General features: G+C 35.6%; 2 protein-coding genes across 2 annotated transcripts; one reads left to right on the top strand and one right to left on the bottom strand.

The window, feature by feature from the left end:
* The first annotated feature begins 2,607 nt into the window (after positions 1 to 2,607).
* LOC107840754 (zinc finger CCCH domain-containing protein 16) lies at positions 2,608 to 8,753 on the top strand. Its single transcript, XM_016684653.2, has 10 exons — positions 2,608 to 2,796; positions 4,509 to 4,713; positions 5,295 to 5,383; positions 5,473 to 5,568; positions 5,786 to 5,879; positions 6,145 to 6,395; positions 7,076 to 7,188; positions 7,270 to 7,453; positions 7,617 to 7,686; positions 8,395 to 8,753. Exons 1-10 carry the CDS (start codon positions 2,753 to 2,755, stop codon positions 8,431 to 8,433), a joined length of 1,185 nt encoding a protein of 394 aa, XP_016540139.1. The 5' UTR covers positions 2,608 to 2,752; the 3' UTR covers positions 8,434 to 8,753.
* A 294-nt stretch (positions 8,754 to 9,047) lies between these two features.
* On the bottom strand, positions 9,048 to 12,350 carry LOC107840755 (30S ribosomal protein S17). The gene is made up of 2 exons (XM_016684654.2): positions 11,806 to 12,350; positions 9,048 to 9,529 (listed from the first exon to the last, which is right to left on the bottom strand). The coding sequence occupies exons 1-2, from the start codon at positions 11,965 to 11,967 to the stop codon at positions 9,380 to 9,382; spliced, it is 312 nt and encodes a 103-aa protein (XP_016540140.2). The 5' UTR covers positions 11,968 to 12,350; the 3' UTR covers positions 9,048 to 9,379.
* Positions 12,351 to 12,604: the final 254 nt, after the last annotated feature.

The following is a 12,604-nucleotide window of genomic DNA, read 5'->3' as shown; positions in this document are numbered from 1 at the left end:
GTGTCACGTCAGTATAAATGGGTCACAAAAATATACTAAAATTGACTTCAAGGGGTAATAGGACCTCTATGAAATTAGAGTCTATCGTAGCAATTTTTGTCATAATTCAAGGGTGTACTGGATGGTTAAAAAATAACATTAGCATACACTTTAGTTTATCGTATTTATACAAACTTCCACACTTGAAAAATAATTACAAAAGTCACGGCTAATTATGTATTTCATTGAATGTATAGGAAGTTAATTATGTATCTCGATGGACCCAAAATTAGAAAAAAAAAGTATTGAAAGCTAATTATGTATCTCGATAGATCCAAAATCGAGACTTTCAATATTTATGCAAAATATCAAAAAAATTTATATTAAATTTCACACTATCGGAATTTATGTTGTTTATCCAACATAATTTGGTGAAGTCTTTTGTGGGCACACATTATGGCCTAATAATTTAATGTTACTCCCCAAAATTTTTTGTGGTGTCTTTTGTGGGCACATTTTGGCCTAATAATTTAATAAGTTTGGCCTAATTTGGTATATTTGATATTTGCATTGATTTCTGATTACTCAATTGCTTAGTGCATAAGGTCTATTAAGAGAATATGCTGCTTTTTTTTTTTTTGGTATAATATATACATGTGTATTTTAACTTAGCTTCAGTTTTTACTTGTGCCTTTTAATTTGCAAAAATTATACAAATACATAATTTTTGTTTCTAATATTATAAAAAATCCCAACTCTCTAAACATATTATAAAAATCCCAACATATAGACAGAATGTTAAATTTATGTCGGCTATGTTATGTATATTAATAGGGAGAGAGAGTAAAGTAATTAAAAAAGAGGGAGAAAGTATAATTACTTTCAAAAGGGTTGGTATTTATGTTATTTATACTAATTTGTTTTGAGTATGCACAAGTAGACACTTAAATTTATATAAAGTTGAACAAGCAGACACATACATATTATGTAGTATCATACGTGACCAATTCATTTGCTACATGACGTCCTAAATATATTATGCCAAATAAAATACATGTGTCTACTTGTTAAACTCTACACAGTTAAATTTAAACATCTACTGATGTTGTTTTAGCTTTTAATATTATTATTTTTAATATTATTATGCATTGTTAGGGAACATTATGTAGCATTATGATGCATTCATGAATTTCTTTTGGCAAATATTCACTTGTAGCATACCATATTTCAATGAATTGACGTAATTTTTCTATCGTATGTACATTTTTATAATGATGGTGTTTTTTCTAAAATCAAATTTTGTTGTTCAGCAACTTGAACGAGCCATTCTTTAGAAAGTATTGTTAAAAGATCATCAATTTCTAATGAAATGGATGTAGCAGTAGCTTGTTAGAACCCCAAAATTTTTACTTGATCCAGGATATGTGATGTATATGCCATTCAGCTTGACTGCGAAAAGGAGAAAACGGCCTTAGTCTTCACTATTTTTGATTAAGAACATTATATTTTTCTGCTTTCCTAGCCTTTCTTGATGACGTGCAGCACCAACCTGTGCTCTTTTTCTCATTAATCATGAACCATATACCATACCACAACCAAATTTTAGGAAAAAGTGTGGTGTTTTGTCCGTAGTTGGATCCGTGAAATAATTTGCTGCAGTGAGCTTGAATCTCTTTAAAGAGAGCGTGATATTCGCACCTCAACTGAAGAAGAAGATATTTCTTTATTTTCTTCATTTGTAATTTTCAATTGTAATTTTATTATAATTTATGTATTACTCCTTTTTTTTAAAATTTCGTGCTTAATATTTATATTGGATTCTGATTATTCTGGATTTCTAGTGCATCAGGTCTATTCAGAGAATATGCTTCTTACTCGAAATTTTTTCATATTCAAAACTCAAATCGAGACCTTTGGTTAACTGAGGTTTGTGATATTAACTTGAATGATGTTTCTTTTTAAAATGACTTTTTATTTAACTTGTTGAATAATTTTGTATTTCACCAATTTAAGCTAAATAACGAGCTCATGAATCCCGTTTTTAATTCTTCTTTCGTATACAAGCTTGAAAATAATAATTTTTTATTTAGTCTGCTGATAAACTCTCTAAAGCGATTCATTTAAGATTACAAATTGAAAGAGCATTTGTACCCTAATAATATTTTTAATTTAAGACAACAAAATTTAAATATCATTCATATTTACTTAAACATTATGTCTAATCTATTAAGAGATGAATAAAATAAAATATTATATTATATATAATCCTTCTATTACTTTTATTTGTAATTTTTAATATGACATACTAATTGAATAAAAATAATTATTAACATGACAATTTTACGATATGAAATGCCTAAATTAGTATGTCTGAAAAATGATTTGAAGAATAAATAATTAATGCTAAAGATAAAATAGAAAAAAATATAAACAAAGAAGAATTTCTTTAACTCTCGACTCCTAATTGGATATCACCAAATTTTCAATTTTTTGTTTGTTCTTGTGCTTCATATCTAAGCAAATTATCCCTCTATTTATAAGTTATTTTGAATTTTGAATGATTTGACTATTTTTATTAATTTATCAAAATACTTTAAAGGCCCATGCCCCCCCCCCCCCTCTCCCGGCCCCCCGCTTTTATTTTCTATAAATATAAATATATAACCAAAATTTTGCCCAATAAGACAATTTTGCTGGTCATTCCACAAATTCTCTCTATTATTTATTACACCTTGTTAGTTACTTGAGAAGTGAAGAAAGTAGTTTTAACGCTATGCCTCCAAGAAAAGAACTCTGCAGGAATTTTATGCGTGGCAGGTAACAAAAATAAAAGAAATAAATTTGGGTTTAATTTACAATTTACATATTGTTTATTATGCATATAATTCATAGTGATTTTGATTAACCCTTTGAAAACTTTCATGTCAAGATTCTATTTTTATTTGTTTTCTTGATTTCCTAATTCGTTTTTATTTATTGATAAAAGTGTTATTGAGTAAAAATAGATGTTGCTTGGTGGGAGGTGGCAGGTATCTCGTAGAATTAGTCAAGGTGCGTGTAAGTTAGCTCGGATATTAAGATTAATTGTTAAAAGAAAAAGAGGTAAAAATAGCTTCTTTGAACATTGTATTGGGGGTTGGGATGGGATGGGGTGGGGGTGCGGATGAATTGAGAATGAATTTAGAGGATAAAGTTAGTTTCTTTGAACATTGTATTGGGGCGGTGGTGTTGGGGTTGTTTTTTTTTTTGGGGGGGGGGGGGGGGGGGGGAGGGAATGTAGAATTTAGTTTCTTTGAACATTGTATTGATAATGGTGTAGAGTTGAGTAAGAATAGATATTGCTGGTGGGAGGTGACAGGTAATAGCTTCTTCTGTGTGTGTTGGGGGGGTGGGGGGGATGAATTTAGAGGATAAAGTTAGGTTCTTTGAACATTGTATTCAGTTGATGGTTGTGTGTCTCTGTGTGTGTGTGGGGGGGGGGGGGGTTGAATTTACAGGACAAGAATAGCTTTTTTGAACGTTGTATTGGGTTTGTGGTTGGGGGTAAAATTTAGAGGATAAAAATAGTTTCTTTGAACATTGTATTGGGTTGGTGGGGTGGGGGTAAAATCGAGAGTGAATTTTAGAGGATAGAAATAGTTTCTATGAACATTGTATTGGGGTGAGGTGGTGATTAATTGAGAACGAATTTAGAGGATAAAAATAGTTTCTTTGAACATTTGTATTGGACTGGTGATGGGTTGGGGTGAAGAATTTAGGAGTGAGGTTTGCGTACGCTCTATCCTCCCCAGACTCCAATCGTGGGATTATACTGGGTATTGTTGTTGTGTATAGCTGACTAGTAGTTTAGGATTGATGGAAGTTGGTTGATTGATTGTTGTACTCAATCTTTATGGTAATGGCTGAAAGATCATAGTTAAGTCATGAGCTCCATCGTCTAAGGGTGTGACTGCTTGCTAGAGGTATAGTAGTATTTATTTGATTGCTGGTGTAATTCTTGGAACTGGAGCTACGGTGTCTACAGTGAACTACTTGGTGCCCCTATTACTAAGATTATGTTACTTGTAACGTTATTTCCAATGATACTACCGGTAGACAAACTTGAAAATAGCTGAAATCGATCTTTCTGGGGAAGGCTTAAAAGACTTACCACAATATCAAGGACAAATGTCAATTATGCCTCTTTATTTACATTAGTGCAGGATGACAGGGACCTACCAAAACATAAATGGAAGTGGGACGAGAGATCCCTTTTTGAACCTTTTTGTTTTTCTAATATCGGGATATATAGAGCTAGGTTGGGAAGTGTACTTGGGGGAGGTGGGGGGTTGCATTTTTCTCTTTACGTAATATTGACCTAAGATCGAATAATTGGTACGATATTCCATCTTAGAACTTACAAAGGTGGTGTTTGCGATGTCTTAGAAAGTAAAAATGATGTCTTTTAACTTAAAACATAGAAAGTACTATTTGTATTTCCTTACGGAAAGTATGAAAAACAGGATCTGATCGTTGTCTTTTTCATCCAGCTGTCAATATGGTGAACGTTGTAAATTTCTTCATGCTGCCCAACAACAACCGAAACAAAATCCATTCGGGTTCGGCAGCCAATCCAGTAATTTTCAGAGTACTAATGTGCAGCAGACAAAGTCCAACCCTTTTGGTTTTGGTGTTCAGAACAACTCCCAGCCAAGAGGGTTCAACGATTTCGGGCCTAAACAGAATCAATACAAGGTACTTTAGTCATTAATATCTAATTATTGCTAATTGGTGCAGATTATTTTAGTATTTATTTATTTAACATAAATACTATACTTTCACGTTGCCATTTTGAGGAGTCTTCGCTCTATATTCTGAAATTTACCTGCTAATACATTTTAACGGATAGTGCTTCTCAAGATATTTTAATCCTGGATACTAGAACTCACGCCATTCTTTATCTTTATGCCTCAAAACAAGATATCGGAAGTAAGAAATTTAGTAGATTACATACTGTTGTCATCAGCAACAGTTTACTGGTGAGTCAATATCTAGGTATGGTTCTTGGAACTTTCAGTATTATTCCTATATTAGATCAACGATATATTTGTGTAATAAAACTATGGTTATGAACTTTTGCATGAGTGTGTAGGTTTGATTCTATCGAGTTTTCTAGGTGCTGTGAAGAATTAACATGAATGGATAGGTCTCATGATACTGTAAAACTCTAGGTGACCTAGCAGTAAACTCTCCTAGGATTGCGTCATCCGGCTTATCGGCATGCTACATGATGCATAATAACTTTTTCTTTTCTTTTTTTTTTTTTTCATTTTTAGCCTTTTGAAAACAAGTGGACTCGTTCTGCAAGTACCAACAGTTCTTCATCGCGGCAACCTGACAATCAGCCTGTAGCACCTAATCACACGTGAGTGCTCTCTGGCATAATCCTTTCTGCTTTGCGTTTAGCTGTATGATTTAAGTGGAACTAATGGTTTGGTTCTTCTACATGTGAAGCTGCACAGATCCTGAGTCATGCAGACGGCAGATTGTGGAAGATTTTAATAATGAGAAGCCATTGTGGTTGCTCACCTGCTATGGTCATCGTAAAAAGTATGTTTTAGATCTTTTCTTTATTTCATGCACTTAGCTAAATCAGCTTGCCTCGTACTTTGAGTGGAAGCAAATTTTTATTCTATGTATATTGCCTGTTTCATGAATCGGTAGACGTATCTGGTGGGCTCATATTCCAATTTTATGTACATTGCCTGTTTCATGAACTGGCAGATCATAGAGATTGATCAGAAGTTGCAATTTCTTTTGTATGCAGTGGTCCGTGTGATATTACCGGTGATGTTAGCTATGAAGAGCTGCGAGCAGCAGCATATGACGATGCGAAACGTGGACAGAGCTTGACATATATTGTAAGAACACCACCTTCTTGGCTGATACTGGTTAATGCAATTGAAAATTGTTTTCGTTATCTGAATATATACATAAACGAAATTTGCTCTCAGAATTCAAGCAAAGAATTCTTATCTTATCGGAAAGGAAGACTTCTAAGTGAAGCAGAGAGCTTTAGATGATTTGCAACTTATCGTTAAACTCTATCATGTATCATCGACTAAGATTATCTTGTGATTTTGCTTCTAAGTTCTAACAACTTTTTCTGTCCTTGTGTTATTGCAGGTTGAGAGAGAGAGGAGCATGGTTAATTCTAAAGTAGCTGAATTTGAAAATCTACTGCGAAATCCTTATGCATCTCCATCGACTTCTGCTCCTAATGCTCAAAGTCCTTTTTCTGGTGCCACACCAAGTGCCTCGTCGAATGCTCAAAGTCCTTTTCCTGGTGCCACACCAAATGCATCGTTTAGCGGTCAAAGCAATTTTCCACCTTCAGCCTCGAGTTTTAGTCAGTTGGGAGCCATACTGAATACAGGGTTAGTACTGGTGCATAAAAACCTACATAAGTGCATGTATACGAGTTTTTGGCTTCTTTGATAAGCAAATTTTATTGATAGCTAAACCAAAATCAATTAGTAACGAGCTGATAAAATCTATCATAGAGATTTCTTCATATGCATGGGCCAATAAACTAAGACATTTATATTTCACTATGTAGATAGCTACAGCATTTTCTTCAAAATACCGCTGGTTCTTTACTTGCAGACCGTCCAACATACAAAGATAATCTCGTCAGTTCCTTTTTCATACAACATCCAACACCGAAATTCTTTAACCGTCGTTGGTAGTACCAAGTTGATTCTGTGAATACTAGAAACAGATCCAAGAGTTGAGAAGCTACTAAGAAATGCAAAACAATAAAAAAGATTATGTTTCTTGCGCATGTAGTAACCTGAAGGGGCCTTGGAGTAACTGGTAAAGTTGCTGCCATGTGACCATGAGGTCACGGGTTCAAGTCTTGGAAACAGCCTGGTAGAAATGCAAGGTAAGGCTGTGTATAATACACCCTTGTGGTGGGGCCCTTCCCCGGACACCGCGCATAGCGGTAGCTTTAGTGCACCGGGCTTCCCTTTTTACGCATGTAGTAACCATAAATCTGCATTCGATAGAGTTTTCACTTTTACGGACTTCTGACCTCATTTTTTAAAAATAACAGGGCATCAACTCCACCTAGTGCATTTGGGCAACCTAGCCCCCTTGGCAACTCTTTTAAGACATCGAATTCGTCTGCGGCGAATCCTTTTTCTTTTGGGAATCCATCAGCAGCAGGTGATTTGACAAGGTTTTCGAGTATTGTGACTATTGTCAGTTCTTGAGTATGTGTTTTATTTAGCTCGACTTTGTTTGCAGGTTCCCTTGGGTTCGGAACTCAAGTCGCTACCCAGTCATCTCAAAATCCTTTTGCTCTCAGCAATACTGTAGGAAGTTCTGGGAGGAACCCGTTTTCCACCTCAACGACCTCACCCCATTTTCCTAACCCCTCTGGTGGACAACTTCCTTCTGTTACGGCATCCCCTCTCAGTATCAACTTGACGTAAGTTCCTGCGGTAGTTACTTAACTTGCTATAACTATTATTTAGACTATGGAGAATTAAATCATCAATATTTTGGTCTCTTCATTTTTCTACTGAAGTTTGAAATGGTAACTTTCTGATGAGGTCCTTTTGGTTGTTCTTTCTTATGCCCTTGTTTTGCAGGAGTGCTACATCAACACCGGACTTCAGCGGGGATAACAGTATTTGGACAAAGGAATGGAAAATTGGGGAGGTATGCTTTAAATATTTTCCTTGATTTGGGGGGGGGGGGGGGGGAGGGGAGGGGGGGGTGGGGACAAAGGGACCCAAAGGAGGAGAGTGTATGCATATCTTACCCTTACCTTGTGAAGGTAGAGAGGTGGTTTCCGGAGGACCCTCGGCTCAGAGTACAACAAATTAAAAAAAGGAAAAACGATAGTGAAGAAAACACGACAACTAATAAGGAAACAGTAACAACAACAAAATAGTGTGATAACCGTAACACAATAAACAACAGATGATGATAGAAATCAAAAGCAAAACACTTAAAGAATAAGGATAATACAACGACAGATACCACTAAGCCCAAATTCGTGAAAAATCAAGACAACACTCCACAGGCTACTAACATTCTACCCTAATCGTCGACCACCACACCCTCCTATCTAAGGTCATGTCCTCGATAAGCTGAAGATGTGACATTTCCTGTCTAATCGCCTCTTTTCAATACATATCTAACACTAAATATAAAAGTACAAGTAGCATTCCTCGAAAATGTCTCAATGGGATTATGCTCACGTGGTTCTGTATGATCGAAGAGAGTATCATATTAGCCAATTTTGGCAGTATGTCCACCTATATATTTGATTCAGTGCTAGTGTCAAGCATTTACGCAACAATCTTTGTAACATATGGAAGTCATCTACCATTCGTGCTTTTAAAAAACTTTTTTTTTTTTCAGATTCCAGAAGAAGCACCCCCAGACAGATATGTTTACTAGGACTGCTTCTGGCACCTGACTACTGAAGGTTATCAGTTCAAATCAGATACAGAAGAAACTTTGTTTCGTGACATGGTTCATTGACGTAGCAGCAGAATATTTTTGGCATTTGATTAAGTTCCTATGTAGTTATACCTTGTGAAAAAAGGGTTTACAGTATCAGCTGTTCAGAGAGTTGTAATATCATCAGGCTGTTAGCTTGTGTTTGTTCTGCTATTTATATGAAAAGAAAAGGCTGGAGTCATTTCCATTTGTTATCAAAAAGAAACATATTGTATGTTCCATTTGCTGTGAAAAGAGATTTGACCAAGTTTTCTTAACGCTTCGATGTTCATATTATATTATTGTTTATTTCAATACCTTGCTATAGCAGCGGGCACGGTTATAAAGAGGTTTGATTGTAGATCTAGAATTGGGGTTAGTTGGTGGACAAGTTAATCATAGAGTTCAAGTCATCCTCCATGTATAGGCAAACAAAATCAAATAACAAGATTCTGGAAAAGATGCATGGCATAACAAAGATGGCTTTCATTACATTCAATTGTTTGATCATCCCTCTAAACATAAGCAAGTTGAACACTTTAAAGAGTTATCAAGATGCACAAGAAGACGAATTCACAACAAAAAAATGAAATGACATTCATGTCTGATAATGAAAGCAGAACCAGAAACATAATGTGGTGCGAGTTTAGATTCAATCCAATGGAAAAAGACATAAGGCAATTGCAGGACATGTAAATATTATGAGTTCTTATTGCCTTAGAGCCTTTCACTAACTCCTAGTTTGGTTGTTCGGGTGTATTGATCAATAGACACCGGTATTCAATCTCCCGAAACAGCAGTTGACATGTGTACTACTTGTTTCTCAGAAGCAGACCAGAAACATCAAAAAGTTTAGAAATGAGCAAAAAGTTCTGAGTCTTGTTGAACTATTTCTCTTTCAGCTCTAACTAGCATTAGGGGAAGGAGCTTCAGTCTTGTTGAATGTCGCAGTGGCTGTTCGTTCTGGAGGCACATAAATTCTTGCTCTTTTTAAGATTTCAGCAACAACCCAGTGCTTACGCTTGCTTAGTGGTCTTGAATGATCCAACTTAACCTGAAAAGGGAATTTAATCCAGAACTCAATATCTTGTTCAGGGACTACACCAAATCTAGCTACATTGGTGAGTGTATACAATTGAGATAGATAGATCAAAAATAAGCAAGCTGGAAGTCAGCAGAATGACGATCAGAGAAAATGCCAGTATAGACAAAGGGCATAATTCAAAATTCTACTGCAATGTCATTAAAGGATTATAGTAAAGAATCATGAAGAATAGATTCAGATATAAGTGTTGCACCCACCGCAAAAGAACCTTTAATCACATGAAGCATATATATATATACACACACACATCATCATCATCATCTATACTTAAAATATAATTGAATCTGCACATCTTTCCATGAACTAAAAATGTGTACAGGGATTCCTTCCCACCACTCCCCTTCTTCCTCAAACTCATGATTAAAAGTGTACCCTTTTCTCTTGTCTTGTATAATTCAAGCTGTAATATAATTAGAAATTTCATCAAAATAACACATCAATCAACCTACAACACAGTCCCAAATTAATTGTGGTCCATCATAGAAATCCTCTTTTTGATAACTGCGGTGTCTAGGCTAATCTAACTGCACTTCGACTAATTTTACAGGGACCTGCTGCCTCCCATCAGCTTAGGTACCGAGTATCTCTATCCACCACGGGTTGGACTGATGGGAAGAAATCACTTGACAGTTTTTGCTTCTGCTGGAATTTGAACCTAGGACCTCATGGTTCACAACCCACTCGATTGACCACCAACTAACACCCTTGGGTGTGTGAAATAACATCGTTAACAAATTTTTCAACTGAAAATGAGGACCCACTTGGACAAAAATGAAGGTACAGAATGACTCAATTGGACAAAAACACTTCCTGTACCAACAAACACATTACAAGCACAAAAAGATAGGAACGCATCGCCAACAAAGCATTTGGACAAAAACGAAGGTACACAATGGGTCTAGAAATGCAACTTTAGGTGCTTCTTTGTTCTCCATTGAAATCAACAATTATTTTGGAGTGTCATCGTGAGTCTACAAGCTTATAATTTAGGATGCTACAACAATAATAGACCAATATAACATCATCAGCAACATTCCACTAAAAAAGACCTTTCCACCAACTTCATGCACCCACAAACAGATCACAAGAAAAGAAGATACAAAAATAAAATGGCCAACTAAGAATTGAAATGAATCTTACAATGAGTATATGTCAGGCAGTCAGGGTAAATATTATTAGGTGTTTTTTAGTTTGCATTGAATGAAACAACTATTTAGAAGTCAATTGTTTGTTTAAGAGCTCATAGTTAAAATATGCTCAGATAATTAAAGATCGAAACAATATCATCAGCAAAGTGGAGAAGAAACGATTTTTCACCAAATTCAACTACCCACAAATGAATATCATTTCACCTAATTCCACTGCCCACAAAGGAATCTCTACAACTGGTCAAGGTATGCAGCACATGAGACGACGGAAAGCAACAGAAACAATGTCGCTACTATTAGTATGAACGGGAAAATAGGTATGGTGTACCAAACTACTACCAAGTCTATCCCTTGGAAAGCGAGATAACTCTCTAACTACCTACTAATCTTCTATCCTAATATCTATGACCTCCATAAGCTCTATCTAAGGTATGTCCTCGGTAAGCTGGAGATACATCACGTCCTATCTAATCTCGTCCCGCCACTTCTTCTTCATCCATCACGTCCTGTCTAATCTTGTCCCCCCACTTCTTCTTCGTCTTACTCTACCTACCTTTCCTAAAACTCACTATAGTTGACCTATATACAATTCCTCATTGGGCCATTCATATGTGCATATCATTTCCTTCATTTTGTCCATCACAGAAGTCACTCCCACTTTATCCCGGATATTCTCATTTCCATTTTGCATTGAAAGATACAACTACTTTGAAGTCAATTGCAAGTTGACAAGCTCATAATTAACAAAGCTCAATAATCAAATATCAAAAATAACGTAATCAGCAAAACACGAATAAAAAAACGATTTTTTTTACCACTAACACTACACATAAGAAATCACGTAGTATTTCTATCTCCTCGAATTTGAACTCGATACCTCATGATTCTCACCCAACCCACTTTTGCATCAAAAGAAACAACTATTTCGAACTCAATATTAAAATGAGCTCGCAATCACACACACAATTACACACACAATCAGACACACAATCACACATAATTACACACACAGGTACACACACAATCACACACAATTACACACACACATATATATATAGAGAGAGAGGTATTAGATACCCGATCACCGATATTGCACTCGTCTTTTTCATCATGCGCCATGAATTTGGATGTCCTTTTAACATATCGATTGTAAACTTTGTTGTGGAACAATCTGTCCACTGCTACAACAACCGATTTCTGCATCTTATTTGAAACAACCGTTCCTACTACGGGCTTCATTTTCCTCTGTCGTCGTCTTTGCACGGCCTAAACCCTAGAAATCACAAAAATCACCACCGTCTACGGCCTTAACCCTAGAAATTTACGGCGTCGTTTGGGTTTTTGGACACGTTAATTTGTATGATGGACGGTGTGTGTATATTATCTCTTCCTTTTAGGGCCCGTTTGGTAAAAGTTGGTACGAAGGAATAAACAGATAACTAATCTTTGAAATTAATTTTAAGATGAATTTGCTCCGCATTTAGTTGAGATAAAATCACAAAACATTGAGGGTGGATATGGCGAAAGATTGAGGGGCGACTAAGTTATTCCGAGATTATGTGTTCTCCAACCAAACGAGTCCTAAAATTAGTAAAAAGTGGCTTTTGCAACCCAACTAATTTATTTTATTATGCATTTTAACCCCTTATGTCTGTAAACTTGCATTCATCCTTTTCTATTTTAATTTTTTAACAAAATCTAAAAAAGAAAATTCGCCAATAAATTACCTCAATGGATCCACCTAGATTTGAACCGTTATAGTTGTGACACATAACAAGTTTCTAGAGTCAAAAGCAAGACCCACACACCAAGTGGGTCTTTTGTGTTATTCTTACCTCTTGTGTTAATTTATATTTTAAATTTAAATTTATATTTT

Source organism: Capsicum annuum, chromosome 9 (assembly GCF_002878395.1).
Source record: "Capsicum annuum cultivar UCD-10X-F1 chromosome 9, UCD10Xv1.1, whole genome shotgun sequence".
Taxonomy (NCBI): Eukaryota; Viridiplantae; Streptophyta; class Magnoliopsida; order Solanales; family Solanaceae; genus Capsicum; species Capsicum annuum.
The sequence above is the reverse complement of the archived record's forward strand: the minus strand, read 5'-3'. Positions and strand labels throughout refer to the sequence as shown.

Coding starts and splice junctions, on each gene's coding strand:
- LOC107840754 (XM_016684653.2), top strand. CDS start 2,753: ATGCCTCCAAGAAAAGAACTCTGCAGGAATTTTATGCGTGGCAG. Junction 5,384..5,472: donor CCTGTAGCACCTAATCACAC/GTGAGTGCTCTC, acceptor CTACATGTGAAG/CTGCACAGATCCTGAGTCAT. Junction 7,189..7,269: donor TGGGAATCCATCAGCAGCAG/GTGATTTGACAA, acceptor CTTTGTTTGCAG/GTTCCCTTGGGTTCGGAACT.
- LOC107840755 (XM_016684654.2), bottom strand. CDS start 11,967: ATGAAGCCCGTAGTAGGAACGGTTGTTTCAAATAAGATGCAGAAATCG. Junction 9,530..11,805: donor AGTGCAATATCGGTGATCGG/GTATCTAATACC, acceptor TTCCCTTTTCAG/GTTAAGTTGGATCATTCAAG.